Source organism: Lactuca virosa, chromosome 3 (genome assembly GCF_052849685.1).
Source record: "Lactuca virosa cultivar CGN04683 chromosome 3, Lactuca_virosa_CGN04683_v6, whole genome shotgun sequence".
NCBI lineage: Eukaryota > Viridiplantae > Streptophyta > Magnoliopsida > Asterales > Asteraceae > Lactuca > Lactuca virosa.
In genome coordinates, this window is record NC_136428.1 from 241,401,246 (window position 1) to 241,424,456 (window position 23,211).

Genomic DNA, 23,211 nt, shown 5'->3' on the forward strand with positions numbered 1-23,211 from the left:
CACAAGATTTGATACATGGATGTCCTATACAATGTTTTGATATGATGCGTCTTTCACAAGATGCATTTGTATTATTATGCAATCATTTTACTCAAAGAAATTGGTTGCAACGTAGTAGGACAATAAGCGTTGAAGAGAAGATGGCTATATTTTTACATGTTATAGGACATAATGAACGATTTCGAGCTGTTAAAGAAAGGTTTCACCACTCCATACAAACGATTCATCAATGTTTTCATGAAGTGCTAAAAGCAATGATGTGTTTTGCAAGAGAAATTATTGTACCAACATCTTCTAATACAACAAGAAATACCTCGGAACGACATAGACGGCTAAAAAACATATTTCCTGGAGCATTAGGTGCACTAGATGGAACACTTGTACATGCAGTTGTGCCCGTTGATGAACAAACTCGCTATAGGGGAAGAGGAAAAGGTGAATGTTATGAAAATGTAATAGGAATTTGTGATTTTGATATGATATTCACCTTTGTATGGGTTGGATGGGAGGGCGTAGCACACGATTCTAAACTTTTTGAAAGAAGTTGCATTTAATCCGACTTCTGGATTTCCATTCCCTCCACCAGGTTTGTCATTATTCTATAAGTTTTATTATCTATATTATTTATATGATTAATTTGTCACCTATCTACAGATAAATATTACCTTTGTGATGCCGCATACACCAACACCCGTGGATTTATGGCTCCTTACCGCAATACTAGGTATTGGTTAGTCGATTTTCGAAGAAACAAAGCTTTAACTAAGGAAGAAAGGTTCAATCATGCTCATGCACAACTTAGAAATATCATTGAACGTGCTTATGGTGTACTGAAGGCGAGATTTCCAATTTTAAAACGTATGGGTCCATATCCTTTTCCAGTGCAAAGAGACATAGTTATTGCCTGTGTTGCGGTCCATAATTTTATAAAGAAATACGATATTCAAGATGACCTATTTACGAACTTTGAACAAAACACTATGGTTACTCCTAATGTGGGAGGTGGAGGAAGTGAGGGCCAAAACCTACAAGGCATAGAATGGGGTTCAGAAGCCGTTGAGTATATGACTACTTTGCGTGACCAGATTGCTAATCAGTTACTTTCGAATGGTTCACGTTAAATGATATACTCTTTTATTATGTTTGACAGTGTGTATTTGGGTTTTGCATTACACTTTGTATTTGGAATTTAAATTATGTATGTTTATTTTGGATTTTATGTGATAATTTTTATTTTTATAATTATTTTATCCAGCACAAAAGGACAACATAAGGATAATATGGTCATTTTTATCATTCAACACAATCACTCAGATAAATAATCAAACAACATAAATGACCATATTATCCTTATGGTTCAAATCGATTCTTCTGATTTTTCTTTCTGATTTAATTTGATATCGATTTTGATTTCAAGAACTTATGGTTCAAATCGATTCTTCTGATTTTTTTCTGGTTAATCGGAATCGAAACTTAATCTTTGTTCAACATTTGTTGTTCTCATGATCGATTGGAGTATATTTGTTGTTTTGACTTGTGAATCGAGTCTTAAACTTGTATTGATCTCGTGAGAACTTTGATTAACTGTTAAAGAACTCTCAAGAACAAATGAAGAACAATGAAGAACATATTGATTATTGATGAATCAATGGGTTTGATCTGAAATTGTTCAGAAAAGTTTCGATTTGTTGTTTGTAGACTGATGAACTAAACGTCAACTAGAAAAGTCAAAATCGAATTGAAAGGATTGATTTCGAACCTTAGGAATCGAGGGTCGATTTAAGATTGCTTGGGAAGGTGTATGTCGATTTTTGTGTTTCGAAGGTCTGTTAATTGTTTGGAGTCAAATTTGGTGATACTTGTATATCGATGTCGAGGGATTGAGAATTAAGATCGAATGCCTTGAGATCAATAGTCGATGACTTGAGGATATGTTAATAGAAATCGAAGGATTGTTGACATCGAGTGTCGACTAGGACGAATTGATAATCAAATGGGTTACTGGCTTGGAAATCGTATGGAAGATTTTGACTGTATGCAAATTTATTTTGGAGTTGTTCATATTTGGTTAATTGATTTAGAGATCGAAAGATATCGGTGTTTTGGGTTACTGAAACGAAGGATGGGTATCAAAGTCGATGGGTTCATGTTCGAAGGGTTCTCAAATGTCATACTCTGATTTCGAAGGACCGATGTCGATGGATGTAAGTTTGATTTCGAAGGGCTGATATCAATGTGTTGGGTTGATCAAAGAACGAAGACTTGAGACGAAAAGCGAAGGGTTGCAGTCAATTGTCGACGTTGCTTGATTAAAAGCGAAGGGTTGATTTTGATTTGTTATCAATGACCATTCGTGCTTCGTTATTTCTGTTGAGGGCATCTTTAAGATGAAAAGCGAAGGCCATTCTGTGAATTTGGGAAGATAACCACATTTTCGAAAATGACCCTAATTCTTTAAACGAATTAACACTTTTTACCCAATTCCAAAATGATGTACAATTTGTGAAAAAGGAAGAAGTTCTCATTTAGTCTTTGTAGTTTCGAAATGTTGGAAGAAACTACCCAACTTCGAAATAGGACTAACAATTCTGAGAGATGTAGAAAATTACAGTTCAACCCCTATAGTTAATGCGACTTAACGCTTTATGCCCAGTTTCGCAATTGGGGTAGAGTTTCGCATCTTAGGCTTTTTTGGGCGCAACGGGTCCCTGCATAATTCTTATATTGACAGTTTTTACCCGGATTTTCGAAACTCTTGCAACTCTCACCCAAAAGTCGAAAATTTTCACAAAAATTGGAAAATTTTCAAGATTTTTTCGTGATTGTTTTTCCATGCAAGTTTTTCATGATTTCATTTTTGGCACACATCAAGGGGGATTTTTGTGAAGATTATTCCTTGGGCGCTTCTCACCCTTAATGGGTTTTATAATCATTTGTTAATTATAAAAAGGGGGAGAATGAAGAGTGGGTATTCGAAGCTTCTTGGGCTTCTCGGGTATTCATTTTTGGATTTGAAGATCGACATTACTTCGAGGGGGAGTTAGTATTGATCTCACGAGCTCGTTGGATATTGAAGCCGGGACATCCAATCCTAACTTCAAGGGGGAGAATGTTAGGGTGCAAAGTCACTCTTGGATGTCATGTGTGCTTACTCCTTTGTATGTGTGTAATGAGTTGTCTTTCCTTTATAAGGAAGTGAGTGACACTCATTTTATGTAAGGAACACTTTTGAGAGCATTAGTTTAGAGAGAGAGAATAATCGCAAGACCCACTTGTACTCTTTCTATCAAAACTAATGAGAGCGTAAAACGATTTATTTACTCTTGTGTTCTTCATGTTCATGATTCTTGTATTATTCACTAGATCTTATCAATTCCGCATATGTCATCATGATTTTCATCTCTACACTCAGGTTTATGTAAATATGAAGAAATGCTTATGAATCACCAAGTTTTTCTTGTACTTAGTTTCAATTTATACAATAATCTTTATTGACATTTAGTTGAAAAACTAAACTTAATGGATGTGTTAAATCAATGTCAAGCCTTATAGGACTTGATAAACTGGACTGGACCGAAAAAAAAACAGAACCATAGTATTTAGTCCGGTTCTCGGTTCATGTTTCTCAGGTCGAATCCGGAACCGGGCACATCCTTAATGAGAACACTTACTTGTAGAATAGAACTGAAACCAGGTTATATATTCCGGTTTCTGGTTCTCCATTTCCCACTAAATCGGTTTCCGGTTCTCCATTTCCCACTAAATCGATTTTTGGTTCTTCAGAGTTTTCCGTTTGGGTCCGGACTAATGCTCATCCCACTACAAATTGCTTACTATTTAAGCATGACCAATACAATTTTAAATGGAAAACAGTCAATATTGAATGAATTTGAAAAAAAAATGTTCAGTTTGGAACAAAAAATGCAATGTCAAAATTAAAAATTTAGCGTCAAAGTTGAAAAAATGAAAACTTAGCTTCTTTTTGTGTCATTTTTTTTTCAATTTTGACACACTATCATTTAATGTCAGCATCATAGAACCAAATAGTGACATGTCAACCTGTCACGTCACCAAAATCTGACACGTCAACAAACAACGTCAGCGGATAACCGAGTTGGTCATTTAAGTGGTTGACATTCTAAAAGAATACCTAGTGACTAAATTGTAAAAAAAAATAACATTGTTTCAAAATCAAACTTTAATGAAACATAGTTACTCTTGTATAATTTATCATTCTAAAAACAAACAAAACTTCATGACTTATAGTATTGAGGTATTTATACATTACATTCATTAAATCGAAATAAAAAACATGTAAGATAATAAAATTTGCTCTACAAACTTTAGCCGCAATTGCAAATAAAATTTTGTACCCATTTATCTATAAATAGTAAAAAAAAAAAAAAAAAAAAAAAATACCAAACAAAGTATTTGCAGAAATTGGGGATTACGACTTTGAAAGTTGAAGACCAAACGATTAAGCTATGAACAAACCCAAAGAACATAACCTAGAAAAGAAACAAACCCATTGGGAACTTGTGATTCTAAAAATTACAAATTTAAATACATATTGTACAAGTCATCAATGCATATACATTATCTACCACTCTCCTCCCTCTTTATTAACTCCATCAAAAAATCATTCCAAGCATCAATAGGACCAGGCAAACACCAATGCACGCAATCATTGGCCATGGTCACATTTTGGAGTGGCCAATGTCCATATTTGCTAGGATGTCCATCGGGTCTCAATTGCATAACTTGTGTCATGTCCATAATGGTAATTTTAACACCATTTTTTCTTCCTTCTCTCTCTCCAATCTTGTACTCTTGCAATTGAGTCTTGTACATTTCCAAACTATAATCCTCCATCACACTCTCATTACTCTTGAAAGGCTTTGTTCTTACACAATCACCCCCTTTATCCCAATGTCCACCTTCAAAATGTGAAGGTACAAATGACCTTAAAAAAACAATACCCTTGAAGTTCTTTAAGCTATTAATTGCCCGAAAAGCAGTTCGCCACGCCCTCCGGTAGCTAAAGGTGGAGGGACGGTGTCGGATACTGCTTTCTGGGCAGTACAGACACCCAATGATAAAACGGTTTGAGTAGAACATGGTGGGTCGAAAAAACCATTGGCCAGCTGATATTATGACGTAGTCGAACTGTTCAATCTGTGATGTCCAGGATTCGTCAAATTCATCGAGGTATAGTTTGAATGGTTTTGTTATATCATTACGGTCGGTTCTATCGGTGTTTACTAAATAAGGGGACCAAAAAATCGAAATGTTGAAGTTGTAATCCGGATACTCCCACCGCCTGAAATTTTGATCACTTGAGGTTGAAACATCGTTTGGATATGCAACCTGAATATTGATAGATGAAATATAAATAAAAAAAATAAAAATAAAAATAAAAAAACATTTCTTTATATTATGATGCTATAATACATGGTTCAGAACATCATATGAAATTTACAAATATTTTTCAAAGACAGAAATTACATGCATCCATATTAAATATCATAAACTATTTATATTAATGATAATAAATAAACTTAAATACAGGCTAGCCCAAGAGGGAGCAAGTTGGGCTACAAAGAGAAACTCCTATCAACAGCCCAAATTCCAAAATCTTGACATCATTCTTTTGATTCAAATTTATTTTTTGATTTTTTTTTTGGCATATAATATATGTACATTTGGATTGGTTCTGCTTAAATACTTATTGTTTTAATTTAACTTTAAATAACCATATTGTTGAGGTATATGAAATATTGTGTATGTAAAATGCAATCTATATTCAGATTTATTTGGGTAAAAATTCAACGTCAAGTTTTTTGTTTACGTCATTTAAAAATAAATAGAACAAAAATCCTTCTTCTTTTCCTTTTGGTTAACCAACTCTTAAATAATTAAACATCATTGGGGTTTTTTATTTTATAAAAACTATCAATAAATATTATTAGATAACACCTCAACCTAGGGGTGTGCATAAAAACCGCAAAACCGAAAAACCGAGCCGATCCGGCCAATCCGAAACCGAAAAAACCGAAACCGAAACAAATCGAAACCGAAAAAAAACCGAAACCGAAAAAACCGGGTACCTACGGGTCGGTTTCGGTTTTGATATTAAGATATCCGCGGATACCCGAACCGAACCGTCATATATATATATATATATATATATATATATATATATATATATATATATAAATGAATTTTGTTCGATGTCTAATTTCAAATTGATATGTCAAGAAAACAAGGAAACAATTAAAGATGCGTTCCAATGCATATACAAAACACACGGAAATTAAGATCATAACTGGCATGACGCTATCATTCAATTATTAACTATAAACTATAAAGTGTGTATATATGTTTTTTTTATCAACATTATCATATTTATCAACTTATCACAAGTATGTTTTATGTCTGTCTATTTAATTTTCAGAAAGCATGGCTAAAATGGACTTTATAGCTTTGATTGATTTTTATTTTTTTGTATTTAGCGGGTATCCGTGAACCGAACCGTGGTTACCCGCCTTTACACGGTTCGGTTCGGTTCGGGTTTTTCATCATTTCGGTTCGGTTTCGGTTAGTGCATGTAAGGTACCCGCCCCGTGGTCACGGTTCACAATTTTATTACTATCCGAACCGAACCGCCCCGTGAACACCCCTACGCTCAACCTTATCAATTTGACAGGGAAAGAACAAATCCAGATACAGATACATATATAATAATATATAGATAAAAGTTAATATGATTTCACCTACATTAAGAAAGTGATGGCAATTTAAATAGTTAAAAAAATTATTACATTTCGGATAACGGTAACGATAACGATAACGATAACGATAACAACTTTTATCTATATTATCTTTAATCGTTACACATTAAAAATGTAAATTTCATAAGTAGATATTTATCAAACTGGTTAATTTGTGGAAAGTAGTTGAAAATTCTCAACAAATTATTCTTATTTTCTCGTGTCATGAAAATTGTTTTTTTAATTTATATCATACATCAATTATAGTACTACTCTACTCATAAATCTATATTTTTCATCTCAAATGCTACTTTCGATAGGGTTGTTAATCGGGTCAACCCGATCGGGTTTCATGTTAAACAGGTTGGGTTGGTCAGGTTCATAAAAATAAAAATTTCATCAGAAACCTGACCTTATTAAGATTCGGGTTAATCAGGTTACATGTTATTAGAGTCAGGTTAATCGGGTTGGAATGTAAGGTGGACTCACGGACCCAACAATATTGTTAAAATGTTATTTTAGTAAAGAATCTATATGTCACTAATACCAATGAAATATCATTCATCTTTTAAACATAAGTTTTTACAATAATTTCTATATTAGTATGTCACTTATCTTTTTGAAATGGTCTCCATTGTCACATCATCAATTTTTTTATAGTTTTTAAAAATATATTTTAAATTAAAAATTAAAAATTACCTAATAATAATTTAAAAATGGATATAACTGTATATAATAAAAATAACTTTTATAATGTAAAATAACAAACTAATGATAAATTTAGTTTCCTATATTGAATATTTTATATACTGAGACGTTACAAATGATAAAACAAAATTATAATATTATTTTTTATTTTCTTTGTCAAATATTGGTTTAGTTATTTATATATTACTATTTGATTAAATTGACTTGAGAGAGTAACGAAATTTAAATTGTGTTCACATTTAGTCATTGAATTTTGTTTCGTACTTGATTTATTCATGAATTAATTGAAATTATTAACATTTTACCTTTATGACCGGTTATAACTGATCATTAGGGTAAAATGTGAACAATTTCAAATAATTTAGGGGTAAATCAAACATGAAAAAAGTTTAATGACTAAATGTGAACAAAAATTGATAGTTTGTTACCCTTTCAATCCATTATCCCGTAAATGGTTCTAAATGTTATTAAGAATGAGCACAAACTGAATATGAAGGTCTCAAAAGTAAGGATGTTGTAGTAATCGTGCGATATACATTTATTGTGTAAGCTACTAGAACAACACTTAGAAATGCAATCGAAGCGACTTTAATCACATAGAAATTGAAGAAACAAAGATTATGGTGGTTTCAGACACATACTTAGGACATAGGCAACAATTTTCACTCCATAGGGTGGAGATGGTTGTTGTAGATCGTGCGAGGACGAGAGAACATATGATAAAGAAGTGTGAAGATAATGCAATGTTAAATTTGAATGAGACTTTTCTCTTTACAAGGAAACAAGATTTGATTAGAGAGTGTGGATGCATAATGTCAAGGTCGTGGAGTAGTACATGAGTAGTCTATTTGTATGTTGGTTCTATATATACCTTCTCACCATGCTTCTTTTTATTTTCGATCTATTTTTCGTTTTATTGCTCGTATATGTGTCCTTTTGCCTTTGTGAAACTCTACTGATTATTTCTTCTTTGTAGGTTGGCGTTTCACTTATATGTTAATAAAGAAACTCTAGTTAAAAGTTTTTCTCACTAACTAGGATTAAAGCAATGAACTACAACATGGTTATGTGATACGTATTCTATTCTGTAATACTCCTTACAAACACAACACAAAACAAATCGTAGTGACTAAAATCAAAATTATTAATCTAAGTAATTGCTACCAATAAGTAAAATAAACTAAGGAATGATTACAAAAAGGGATAATGACTTGAAAGGGTAACGAACCTTCAACTAGTTTATATTTAGTCACTGAACTTTTTTCGTGCTTGATGTACCCATGAATTATTTGAAATGTTCACATTTTACCCTTATGACCGACCATAAGGGTAAAATGCGAACAATTTCAGATAATTCAGTGGTAAATCAAGCACGAAAAAAATTCAGTGACTGAATATGAACAAAGTTAAAAGTTTGTTACTCTCTCAAGTCATTATCCCTTCAAATATTTCTATATTGTCTTGATGTGGAAGGTCTAAGTACTTGATATATAAAATAGTAATAGTGAATTTGTGAAGTTGTTTTTTACTATATATGTATTGTACTCAGTAAAAATGCAAACTTAATCAATACATATTTAAAACGGTACCATATGCATTAACTGTTGTATATTGCGTTCGCATATAGAGACTATTCATCGGGTTATATGGGTTACCCGGATAAAAGCAAAGAAATAGGCACGAAACCCAAGCTTATACTAACTTTTGGGTTTGTCAAGTTAACCTGAATAACCAAATTTTCCTTTTAGACCCTATTAAACCCGACCTTATATATCTAATTCGGGCTCGAATTGGGTTAATCGGATTCAGGTATTTTTTACAATCATGGGTATTGGAATCCTCATTTGACTAAAAGACACATTTTTCCATCAGCTTCTAATATCATTGGCCCACAAACACTTTGTAATATATACTAGGTCCCTAAGGGTGGAGAGAGTCACACCTTCCTAACCCATATGTCACATAGGCACTACATTAGCATTTCTATCTCCTTTAACTTCCAATTCTCCCATCTCTAAACACTTTAAAATTCATTCCTCTCAACCTACACACTTTGATGCAATAATACAAGCATGGATTACAACTAAGTAATGTATAATGTCTAAAGGGTAGACGGGTTCACTAAATGCAGACAAAATCATTCGGTACCACAGGATGTTAGTATATGTGTTAGCATGGTTGCAGAAATCGGGATTAATCGGCGATTAATCATGGATTAATCGCTTGGCGTTCTCCAACCGTCGAGGATTAGGGCATTAATCGGAAATTTAGGATTAATCGGGTTTGACGGGATTAATCGGCCTTGGCGGGATTAATCGGTCAACAAAAGTCAACAAAAGTCAAAAAAGTCGAAAAATGTCAACAAAATTTAATAAAATTTAAAAAAAAATTTCAAAAATTTCAAAAAATCTACTTTTTTTACTCCAAAATTTTCAAATTTTCAAAATTTCGAATATTATACCAAAATGTTCATATTTTCGTATTTCCAAATTTCCAAATTACAATTTTTCTTATTTTCTAATTTTGAAGTACTTGTTTTTCTTAAGATATATTAATATTTAATTAATTTTAATAGTTTATTAATAATCTATGGTATCCGATTAATCCCCAATTAATCCCCGCCAAGACCGATTAATCCCTTAACAACAGTCGACCGTCAAGCTACCGTCGAGCGATTTTTACAACCTTGTGTGTTAGTATGTATGTTGTGTATATATTTTCTTGTATATGCATGTATGTAGTCCATATTTATATTAGGCCCTGGGTTAGCCCAAAACCTTATTGTATATATGACACATGTATTTTATCTCAACAATTCAATGAGGATATTTCTCATTCCATAATATGGTATCAGAGCCATCTCCTACCGCCTAAATCACTCATCTAATCTCTCATTTCTTTTTCTTATCACCAACGACTAAACCCTAGATAGCACAACCTCATTGACAGCCATTGTCGTCTCTCTCTTTCTTGCTCTATGGTTGTTGTACCTCCTCCACCATACAAAGTTTTTGGCATAACCAACATCAAATCTCACATTCCATTGATTTTGAGCCTTAAATGGCTTAATTACGACTCATGGCGAGAATTCTTTTATACTCAATGTAAAGCCTACGACACTATAGATCATACTGAATCGACCTATGATGCACATGTTGTTGTGAAGATGTGGATCTACTTCACTCTTTCATAGCCCTTGATATAGATGGTACTTAAAACTCACGAATGTGCTGGACACGATTGGCTTAGCTTGGTGAAAATTTTCCACGACATTAATGCAACTCGACAATGAGTTACAAAACATCAATATCAGGGATGTTCTTGTAACAACATATTGCTCCAAAATTCAAAACCTAGCAGCTCTACTCGAAAAATATTGATGCTAAATTTAAGGTGAAAGACAGACACCTCATTAACTACATGATTAATGGTTTGTCACCTAGCTTCGAGTATATTTCTACCATCATACGCCACAACAAACCCATGCCCTAATTTCAAGAAACTCGTTCCATGTTGTTTCCTGAAGAACAACGCCTCTTGGTTGTCCGTACCCCTCCACCATCAACTAACGTCGACCACTCGTCCTCTCAGTCCATTATGTATATCGGAAGTAATGATGCACCATAAAATCCTCGTCTTCATAATCGTCGAGAGCCAAATAACCACAACAAAGCAGCCAACTGATGATAACAACCACCGACGATAACAACGTCGCACATTAAGGTTTCTACCGGTACGGATGAGTGATGGTTCCTTTCGTCCATCAACAACAACCTCAATTCCTTTTTATACCCAACTTAAAATCAACAATACTCATGCGCTAGACCTTAAGAGTGATTACTTGGACCTCCACCGTCTCTTCCCACCGTCCAATCAACAACCTATGTTTCCGTGAACCCAACATCACCCACTAGACAGACATAAAACAAGCCTCTTCCTCCCCCTTGAGCCTAGTTTGGTACGAATCAACAACCCACCACATTTCCTAAAATATTTAGCTCTATACCTTTACAAGAACCGTTGAGTGGATTACGGACACAGATGCAACCAATCATGTACACGCCAAAGCAGGTATCCTTGATTCATTTGTAATTATCATAACTATCATCATATAGTAGTTGGGATGGGTTCAAAATACATGTAACTATGACCACACAAACATCTTTTCCAATCAAAAATCCATATCGACCATTTCATTTGAATAAGTCCTTGTTATCCCTTCAATAATAAAAAAATCCCATTGTTGTATGAAAAGTATATCAAAATAAATGTTCTACTGAGTTTAATGAGTTTGGTTTTACTATCAAGGATTATAGCACACGAAAACATCAAATCAAATGTGAGAGTGATGGTCCTTTCTACCTGGTCATTCACAGCCTCAATATTTTATCTATACAAGCCCTTTTCTTTGGCACCTGCATCTTGGCCATCTCGAAAATAAAACTTTTGAACTTTTAGTTTCGAACAGTTTAGTTTCATGTAATAATAGTTTGTTAAATATTGTCTGTTCAACATGCTAATTAGGCAAACACATTAGACTTCCATTATGCTTTCTGATTTGGTTGTTTCTAATGCATTTGAAATTATTCATTCCGATGTTTGGACCACTTATCTTAGTCTTGAGTGTCTTACATTATTATGCCATTTTGGACCATTTCACATATTACCTTTGGGCTTATGCTCTAAAATGAAAATAGAACGTTTTCTCCAAATTTATTGAATACACAACTTTAATCAAAATATAATTTGGAACCGCCATTACAATATTTGCAATCTAACAACCGGGCGTAGGGGGGATATATCAATCAACAATTTCATGAATGCTTTGCCAAAAATGCTATTCATTTTCTTTTCTCATGACCTCCCAACAAAACATGAAATCTGAACTCATGCTTTGTACCATAAACAATATAATTCAAACCCTTATCTTTCAATATCATTCCCACCCAGATACCAGTTTGAAGCCTTTCAAATGGCAACCTACCTTCTCAACATTTTACCATCCTTATCGGTCAAAAATGAAACATCATACTTCCGATTAAACAAACAACATCTAACTTATTCACACATTTATATCTTTGGGTTCCAGTGTTTCCCTTACATACAATATCTACATAAGCTTTTTCCTTGCTATAACCCTTACATCTTTCTTGGCTACCCATCATATCATCATGGGAACCATTACCTTGACTTGACCTCTCAAAATACCATCATCTCACGTCATGTTGCTTTGGAAAAAAACACATTTCCCTTCCATTCGGTAAATCCAACTGAACCCAATCATACACTTTCCTAGATAACATGCTTGCCATATCTCCTTAGGTTTGGTCACATCATCAAACCGAAACCAACTCCCTACCCAGTACTGATTCCTTTATATCGGATTCCACCTATCCTTTGTTTTTACTACACCAGATCCATTCCGTACACCTGACACTACTGTCAACCCCTTCCCTTAAATCTAACCAGGAAAAATCACTCTCATCGTTGCCATTCGGTTCCCACTCACACACAACACCAACTTGCCCAACGACTACTCGTACATGTAATATGATAGTCAAACCATTCAACATCGTAATATTCACATTTCATCTGTGTACCCCATCCCACAATCACACTTACAGACTCTTTAGGACCCTAACTGGCGACAGACTATGCATGATGAATATAATGCTCTTATTTCAAATGAGTCTTAGACTATAGTACAACGACCTCCGGGGGTCAAAATTGTTCGTTCTATATGGCTTTTTTGTCATGGGTTTCATCTCTCTCTCTCTCTCTCTCTATTTCTCTTACTACAAGGCTCGCCTTTTCGCCAATGGTCATAATTAGCAGTAGGGTATAGACTTTGAGGAGACCTTTGGTTTGTTTGTCAAACCAGATACGATTTGTATTATTCTTGTAGTGTCTCGCAACTGACCCATTCATCAGCTAGACATGAAGAATGCTTTTCTTCACTGTCACCTTCAAGAGATTATTTACATGCATAAGCCTCCGAGATTCGGAGATCCACAGTATCCAGATCATGTGTATGTCATCCTTTGATATCTTTGTATGGTCTCAAGCAAGCACCTACAGCTTGGTTCCACAGGTTTGCTTAGCATGCCACTAGCCTACCGCTATCGGGTTTAAGTATAATTTTATAGGCTCCTCGTTATTCCTTATTTAGACTTTCCATGCTATGACATATCTTTTACTTTATTTTGATGATATTATACTCAAAGCTTTTTCCATAGTTATGCTACATCATATTATTTCTTAGCTCATACATGAGTTTGCTACAAGAGACCTTGGTGCTCTAAATTAATTTTTAGGTATATTTGTAGTTAGATCTTCTAGTGGCGTATTTTTTTCACAACAGAAATATGCCACCAATATTCTTGAGCGTTCCCATATGATGAATTGCAACACCGATCGTAGACTAACAAGACCTGTCTATAAAATGGACTCATCTGGCCTTCTAGTTGTGGACCCAACTCTTTTCCACAGTATGGTTGGTGCACTTCAGTACCTTATTTTTACCACACTAGATATTTCTTTTTTGCAGTTCAGAAGATATGCATCTATATGCACGATCCCCAAGATCAACACCTTCATGCTCTCAAGTGTATCGTCTGTTACATTCGAGGCACCGTTGATTATAGGTTACAAATGCATCTATCTTCTACTGACTCTCTCGCCACATACTCAAACGTTGATTGGGGCGGATACCCAGATATATGTTGCTCCACCTTAGGTTACTATGTATTCCTCGGTGACAATCTCATTTCCTAGTCCTCCAAGGTCTGGGTGTCATATCTAGATCCAATGTAGTGGAGAATATCATGGTGTCGTGAATGCCATAATTGAGACTTCATGGTTACACAATCTTTTATTGGAGTTTAAATATTGTTCCACGAGTAAAGCGACTATTGTCTATTATGATAATGTCAACTCGACTTATATGTCTTGTAACTCGATTCAACACCCATATATACATTTACGTCCACTTTGTCCAAGACAAGGTTGTATTCGACTATATCAGAGTTTTTCACATCCCTTCAACAACTAAATATGTTGATATCTTCACCAAGGGCCTTCTGACTACACTATTTCATGGTTTTCGTTCCAGTTTAAACTTTCGTTCTATACCGTCTGATAAAACTACGAGAAATATTAGTATATGTGTTATTATGTATGTCGTGTATGTATTTGCATGTATAGCCATGTATGTAGCCCGAATCTATATTAGGCCCTATGTTATCCCAAAACATAGTAGTATATATGTTTCATGTATTGTATCATGGCAAATCAATGAGAAGTTTCGTATTCCATAATACTGGGGATGGAATGATGTTCCATGTGGTACCACTGCTACCACAAGCCATCCCACACTCTTCCGGCACAACTATGTGCACCCTAATCAATTTCTTTTATCCCATTATGGTAATAATTGTTGGTAATATCGGTTTAGTTGATTAGTTATGTTAACTTTTTTGATATGGAATAAATAAAAGTTCATTGTTATTTTTGCATTAAACTCTTATATAATAGTTTTATGATATTCCATTTTCAAAAATATTGCATATGAAAGAAGATCCATTACACAATTTATTTGGTGTCAAGTTAATTTAATTATTTTATAAAGAAGTTCACTTGTAGAACACGTAATTTATTGATTTCTCCAATTAAGCAAGAGTCCTTATGTTATGTCTCAGCATTAGATTCACCACAAGGAATATATGCTAAATTGCTAACTTTATGTAGAGAATTTGTACTAGAGTATTCACAAAATTAATCAAGTGTAAAATTACGGTATGTAGAATTAAAGTTACTAAAATAAAGGTCAAATTTTATGGAGTCGGTTATATACTTATAACATGTTTAAAGGTCCATATTATAATCTATAATCAAATAAGCGACATGGTTACCAAATGAGCGGGTGACCTGGTTAATTTGCAAATGTCAATTTCTTTTTATCTAAATGGTCCCTTATTTCGTTTAAACACTAAGCATATGTACACATAAACTTGTTTTTGAAAATTTGTTCAGTTAAAGAATAGTTAAATGAAAGTACCTTTCTTTTTAATGCAATTTGTCTTTTTAAGTATGATGAATTTGTTTATCTGAACACTTGTGACTATAAATTATGTGATGAAAATTATAAGTTTCCATAAATTATGTATAATAAAATGTATATAATTTCATTACTTATTGTAATGCTGCATAATTTTTTATCTAGTTTTTCGTAGGGTAACATATAATTAAATATATAATGGTAGTGCATACAATATGATGTCTAATTCATGGATACGTGGACAAATATTAGAAAATGTTAGAGGGTGAAAAGACAAACATACCCTTGACAAGAGGCAAAGAAGAGATTGCATATGATTTCTTGCTACAGAATCACCAACAAATGCAAGAGACTTTCCCCTCATCATCTCCAGAAACTGCACTGGATCAAGAACCGGAAGTTCACAGTCATTAGGTTTCCATCTCCATTTCAAGAAATCTTGATCCGGCCTCCCAAATTTCATACAATTTTGATGTTCTTGTATTGCCCAACACGTGGTATTCGTATAATAAGGCCCCTCTGGATTCTCCACCCATTCGCCGGAAAACAAATCACACGACTTGTTACTACTACCACCACCACCATCACCATCACCACCCGTCCTCTTCAACACTGCCTCCCTCCTCCCCTTCTTTCTCCTCCCTCTCTTCCTGTGTTCTTTCTTCTCCGGTGGTACAACCACCAATTTGGGATCATCGTCATCTTTTTGGGTGGTGGGAATGATGTGGCTACGGTAGATAGGGTGGTGGTGGGAGAGAGTTGTGGTGGTTTGGACATTTAAAAGATTATCTATAGGTGACGGAATTGCAGTTGATTTCTCAAGAATGTAATGTATATAAGGGTAATAAATGGGGATGATGGTGACAATTAGGGCTAGGGCAACAAGATGGGCTATCTTTGAAGAGGTCTTTCTTCTTGTTGAAAGCTGTATTTTGCCTTCATTAATGGCATGAACCTTCATGGAAAATTATGGTGGTAGAGAGTGTAATTGGGATCGAAGTTGAAAAAACAAATCTATAATTACATACGCATATTGCGGTTGCTTCACTAACAAAGTTGATGGCTATCTCTTGCTTTATATTTATAGTAATCTAGTCATCTCATGATTCTAATCATCTAATGTGCCTTTAAAAAAAAAATAATAATAATAAAATAAAGTAAACTAGTCAATTTACACTTTAACCCCTTCTACTATTAGCTAATTCATTACAAGAAAAACAATAGTTTTCATCTATCCCAAAAGCCCAAAAGGTTTTCTAAATAATATATATTGTTGATCGATTCCGATCTCATGCCACGTCGCAACTTATTGGCGTCAGATCTATCGTCGTTGTCCCCTCTCATATGTATAGTAGAAGAAGATTATGGGGACCAGTTTTGTAACTTAGATGGTATATGATAGAAAACCTCTAAGAACATCCACAATGCAAGTAGTATAAGAGTTAAATAGTGTGTTGATTAGGATTGAATAAGAATTGAATGGAATGTGAGTGATGACATACAGTAGAATTGAATGATCATTGAATGGTTTAGTAGAAGGAATAAAATGGTGACTAGGGTTGAATAGGTATTTAATGGGTTGTGGGAGTTGTTGTATAAGTGTTTAATGAATGGTATGACAATCTATAGAGTTCAATGGAATGTAAATGCCCTAAATTAACAGTAAATCGGAAGTAGGATAATTGGCGCATGATAGAACAAAACCAAGACAAATTGGCGACAATTGTATACTATATATAATTTTGAACTTAGGACATATAAGGGGGTTGTAATCGTAATTCACGGAAGTTGTGTGACGGGTTCTGTGTGTGTTATATATCTAAGATATACTTGTGGGGGCGGAGTATTATAAACGAAAGTGTAGTGTTATTGGTGTAATTTACCCAAATTAGAGAAAAGTCAAGGATCAGCCATAGGGGTGTGCATAAAAACCGCAAAACCGAAAAACCGAGCCAATCCGGCCAATCCGAAACCGAAAAAACCGAAACCGAAACAAATCAAAACCGAAAAAAAACCAAAACCGAAAAAACCGGGTACCTACGGGTCGGTTTCGGTTTTGATATTAAGATATCCGCGGATACCCGAACCGAACCGTCATATATATATATATATATATATATATATATATATATATATATATATAAATGAATTTTGTTCGATGTCTAATTTCAAATAGATATGTCAAGAAAACAAGGAAACAATTAAAGATGCGTTCCAATGCATATACAAAACACACGGAAATTAGGATCATAACTGGCATGACACTATCCTTAAATTATTAACTATAAACTATAAAGTGTGTATATATGTTTTTTTTTATCAACATTATCATATTTATCAACTTATCACAAGTATGTTTTATGTCTGTCTATTTAATTTTCAGAAAGCATGACTAAAATGGACTTTATAGCTTTGATTGATTTTTATTTTTTTGTATTTAGCGGGTATCCGTGAACCGAACCATGATTACCCGCCTTTACACGGTTCGGTTCGGTTCGGGGTTTTTATCATTTCAGTTCGGTTTCGGTTAGTGCATTTAAGGTACCCGCCCCTTGGTCACGGTTCACAATTTTATTACTATCCGAACCGAACCGCCCCGTGAACACCCCTAATCAGCCATTGCCTTATTTGTTTCGCGGATTTGAAGATTTTTTATTGTTTTTGTCATAGTAGGCTTTAAAATTATCGTTTTTGACACATTCTACCGTTGACTTTTAATTTTACGAAACCTACGTTATAAACAAACAAAACAATGCTAGTGGTTTTGACTAAAATATCATTCTAATTACCCTTTAAAACCTCAGATCACTTTTATTTTAATTTTGAAGTGATTTAGTTTTTTTTTTAGCGTGGCTGTGAAATTATTTCAATCATGAGTTAATTGAATTTGACAAAGATAATTAAGGAAATGCATATGGTATTACAATGGTTTTATCTTCACTTATTCAACGACTTAAAATATGTTAAGAAAATATATGTGATAGAAAAGAAACAAGTAGAAAATTGGAGGTCGACATGCAAATGGAATAAAATTACTAGTTCCTCACGCAAAGGTGCCACTTTCTCTTTGCTTCTGAAAGGAATCAAAACACTCCCTTTTATTTATTTTTCCTACATTCACGACACATATATATTTAACCCATATACTTTTTCTTAAGATGGCGTAAGTATATATTATCGACTAACACGCCGTCCGTTAATATATTTATATTGATTAAAGGCGGATATGTATTCCTAAAAAAAAGGTTAATCATTTGAAAATTTAATTAATTTTTGTAATTGTACATATTTATCCATTAATTTTTTTGGACGTGATTTACCATTCAACTTGTTTAAATTGTTTAAAATATATCAATATAACCGAGTATAATAAGTCTTGTCGGTTATAATAGTACTTTTTTTTTTATCAATTTGAACAAGTTGGAAAATACATAGTGTACAAAAAAATTAGTGATTAAATATATATAATTATAAAAAATTTATTACTCTTACATGTCATTAACCAATCTTTTTAATTCAATCCAACACAAAACATTTTCTTTAAGACTTGAAAACTTACTACCTCCTAAGGGTCATATTAGGATGTGACGTGGCCTCAGTGTTGTCTTGTTAATACCACGTCCTTTAAATTATATATTTTAATGTATAATACGAATTTTTAAAAAATATATATATATTTCCATTTAAACATAAACCAATATTTTGATATGTGCATATTTAGTTATATAATTCATGCATTATTTTCATACTTTTTGCTACATTTATGCTCATTATAAAATAAAAGGTACTTAATTTGTTTAAAATATGTTTTGTAGTAGCAAAGACATGCTCGGGATCAAAAGGAAAGCTATTGCGGAGCTGGAAGCGGGAAAATGGATAAAAATTAAAGAAGTCTTCAACCTGGAAGACCACGTCGTGGTGATCTTAACACGATGTGGTGGTTGGACAAATCCTGATTGAATAGTGAATTGGTGATTACATGTTTTTAATGAAGACCACGTCGTGGTGGCGGTCAACCACGACGTGGTGGGCCAGATTCAGGATTTATAAATAGGACGATTATTCTCTCAACCCTAAGGAATGCTCTGAGTTATATTCGACTTTTCAAGACCATAGAAGTGTTGGAACACAAAGGAATCTCAACTTTCGATTGAAGTTTAGCTTTTGAAGAGATTTGAGGCAATAATACTTCTAAAAACTTATTTACTTTGTTCTTCATTATAATTTTCATGGTGAACTTCGTTTTTAAGTGTTTGTTTCCAGAAATCATGGATTAAAAACCCTAACTTCTGTTTAGATTAGATGATCATTATGACTATGTGTTGATTTATTGGATTTTGGGAGTGTTGCTAGTTGCTTATTTGTTATGATAGATTGTTAAAGATCTTTTTGTGTCAATGACACCTACTTCTTCTGCTTATTGCTGAGTTTTTTTGAATTGGATGATCATTCTTATTTGATAAACTTGAATCTTATGAATTTGTGACCATCAAAGTTTTCTTTTTTATGCGTGGTTTTCTATTTATTGCGGTTCTTTTTCAAGATGAAGGTTATCACACGAATGACAATGGGAGCATACAGGAAGCGAGTGCGCAATAATCTAGGATCAGGATTTGCTCCACTAGAAATTCCTGCTGAAACCAAATTTGAGCTCAAGGGCCACATTTTAGGGATGCTCAAGGACATTCCATTTTCCAGAAAAGATTAGGAAGACGCGTTTAATCACATCGAAGAGGTCAAGGACATTTCCAATTATTTCAATGTTCCAAATGTCTCGCGAGAAGCAGTTTTGATCAGAATGCTCCCAGTAACTTTCACGGGAGATGCAAAATTTTGGCTAAAATACCTTGCACCTGGAACAATTACTACTTGAACGAATCTACGCGAAGCTTTCATCGAGCAGTTTAGTCCACCATCAAAAATATCCAAGCTCAAAAAGAAGATAGCAAATTTCCAACAATACGATGGTGAGTCTTTGTTTGAAGCGTGAGAGAGGTATAAAGGCATGCTTAGGAACTACCCCCAACACGATCTAAAAACATCGCACAGTCCGACGTTTCCGCTGCCGGCCAGGGGTGTGACAACCAATTTTCCTAATTAAAATGCCATAAAACTAGGCTTGCAAACGAACCAAATGAACACGCACAAATGATTGTTCATGTTAGTTCATTTAAGTTAGCCGAACAAACAAACAATATGAACGGATAAATGACGAGTTTTATTGTTCATGTTCGTTCGTTTAACAACTTACATTGTTCATGTTCGTGAACATGCTAAACGAACAAAAACAAACGAACAAAGATAAACAAACATAATTGAACAAATATGAACATAAACAAACATATAATATAGTAATTTAATAAAAAAAATTGAACATAAATGAATATAAATAAGCTTAAAAGAATGAACATACACGAACGAACATAAACGAACGTAAACGAACAACATAAATAAACGTTCACGAACATAAATGAATGAACGAGACTATTCTTCATGTCCATTCGTTTAACTAAACGAACGAGAATTTTCGTTCATGTTCGTTCATTTATTAAATAAACAATATAAACGAACTTCCCGTCGAACATTCAGTTCGTTTACAAAGCCCTATGTAAAACAGATTAAAGCCCAACTTCTACAATGGCATTGTCATCATGTGATGTCTCATGATCCAATAAGCAAGTGCCACTTTAACCTAACTTGAGGTTTAGGCACTTCGGCTCCGATTCCCTTCATATTCTGGTATTCTTTCCTGGGTATTGGACTTTGTATGCAAGTACTCATCTTGATCATTAGTTATCCCGAGATAATTTAATTCCAACTTAACCAACCGTGTATCCACTTCTTCAGGATTATAATCCCAACCTGCTTCAATCATATCCTGATTGTTGCAATCTCTTGAAAAGTCATAAAAAGTATTTAAAATCAAAGTACTTGACATAACACAACATCATAGATGGTGGGTTGATGTGTTATATTATGTGAAAATGTTTCACATATAGGCATTCCTTTAACAAAAAATCACCCATCACTAATAACCAAATCAATTTTTAGAAAGATTATGAAAGTACAAGTTCAATTAGTCGATAGATTAAGTTAAATTTACTCCAATTTCAATAAGGCATAAGGTTAATTCGAGCTGATACGAATCAGGAAGATCATAGACATAAATAAAACTTCAAAATATACTCTGATTTCAGAAGAAAAAAAAACTATGACTTTCAGAGAAAAAAAGAAAACGATTCTTTGATACTCGAATTTGAGGAGAAACGTACTTGATTTTCAAGCATTAAACCCGAATTAAATAACAAGAGAAAAAAATGTTACATGTAGAAGATGACGGAGGCGAAGGCAGCACATGCAAAGTGTAACATTCAAAAAATCACAAAAATTTAAAATTTTAAAAATCAACCATTAACCATCATTGTTTACAAAAAGAGACATTGTTTCTAAAGTAAAGTCATATCAGAGTGTCCCAAAAATCCATATCATAGAAATAGGAAGATGTGGATGACCAGGCCTTCGCTTTCCCACAATCCTCAGAAGTACCTGAAACAATAAACTAAAACTGTAAGCCAAAGCTTAGTGAGTTCCCCCAAAGTACCAACACAATACAAAACAAACAAATCATGCAAATATGAGCCTTCAACCTAACTGGACTGACTCGTAGGGCCTACAACCTATCTGGACCGCTCTACGGGCCTTCGGCCTAACTGGACCGCCTCGCAGGGCCTACAGCCTATCCGGACCGTCCCGGGTGTCTTAGCCTTCAGCACAAAGCAGGACCGCCTCAACCCAACCACAATATGTCGACATACGAACAGATAACATAAACACAGAACCAGCAAACACAAATAATCATCCAAATCTACTAATCAACCATATACTAGCATAACATTACCTAACCAGGATAAATAATCTAGTGGGTCAGCATTGGTGTCTTCGGCCCACAAGACAGTGAGGAAAACTCACCTCTCAGTCTGAAAATATATCTGACAGAACACAACTCTGAATGACAACTCAACTGGTCACCTAAACACCAAATAATGACCGATCTCAAATACCACTCAAATTACCTAAAATACCCTTAGGTCAAACTTGGTCAAAGGTCAAAGGTCAACAAACCAGCCAAGTCAACCTAACCGAGTCAACCCAGCTGAGTATGTTGGACGTACTCATTAGTACGCGGGGTGTACCCTGCTTGACCCAAAAATCAGGACTTTGACCGCATATGTGTAACGCCCGCAGATTCGGGCTAGTCAATTTATAGACAATGAGCGTCAAAAATGAGTTTTTTATGGAAGATTATTTAAAAGGATTAATCTTAACCAAGTTGTAGTATATGTTACAAGTGTTCCGTACATATAAAGAATGCTGAAATCCGAGTTATAACGAAGAAGTTATGGCTTGTCGAAGTTTTACGGCAAAACCGGCACGACACCGGGAGACGTAAATAGTGAATTTATGATAGATGACTTTTTAGCCTTAGCAATCTAAACGAAAGTCGTAGAATATGTTAAACCGAGAGCGTCCGTAAAAAGAACGCCCAAATCTGACTTCGTATGAGGAAGTTATGAATTTTCTAAGATTTGGCATAGTAGTGCACGGCCCGAAACTCGAATTTTAGTTCGAGAGGTTTTTGGCCTACGCGACCTAAATGAGAGTTGAAGATATCATTAA

General features: G+C 34.2%; 1 protein-coding gene and 1 non-coding gene across 2 annotated transcripts; both read right to left on the minus strand.

Moving 5' to 3' along the window:
• Positions 1–4,506: 4,506 nt before the first annotated feature.
• On the minus strand, positions 4,507–16,572 carry LOC145162885 (protein trichome birefringence-like 19). The gene is made up of 2 exons (XM_079081876.1): positions 15,818–16,572; positions 4,507–5,367 (listed from the first exon to the last, which is right to left on the minus strand). Exons 1-2 carry the CDS (start codon positions 16,493–16,495, stop codon positions 4,597–4,599), a joined length of 1,449 nt encoding a protein of 482 aa, XP_078938002.1. The 5' UTR covers positions 16,496–16,572; the 3' UTR covers positions 4,507–4,596.
• Positions 16,573–20,461: 3,889 nt separating this feature from the next.
• LOC145167933 (small nucleolar RNA R71) lies at positions 20,462–20,568 on the minus strand. Its single transcript, XR_013741533.1, has one exon. It is a non-coding gene; the product is annotated as a small nucleolar RNA R71 (small nucleolar RNA).
• Between the last annotated feature and the right edge of the window lie 2,643 nt (positions 20,569–23,211).

Coding starts and splice junctions, on each gene's coding strand:
- LOC145162885 (XM_079081876.1), bottom strand. CDS start 16,495: ATGAAGGTTCATGCCATTAATGAAGGCAAAATACAGCTTTCAACAAGA. Junction 5,368..15,817: donor TTCTTTGCCTCTTGTCAAGG/GTATGTTTGTCT, acceptor ATCAATATTCAG/GTTGCATATCCAAACGATGT.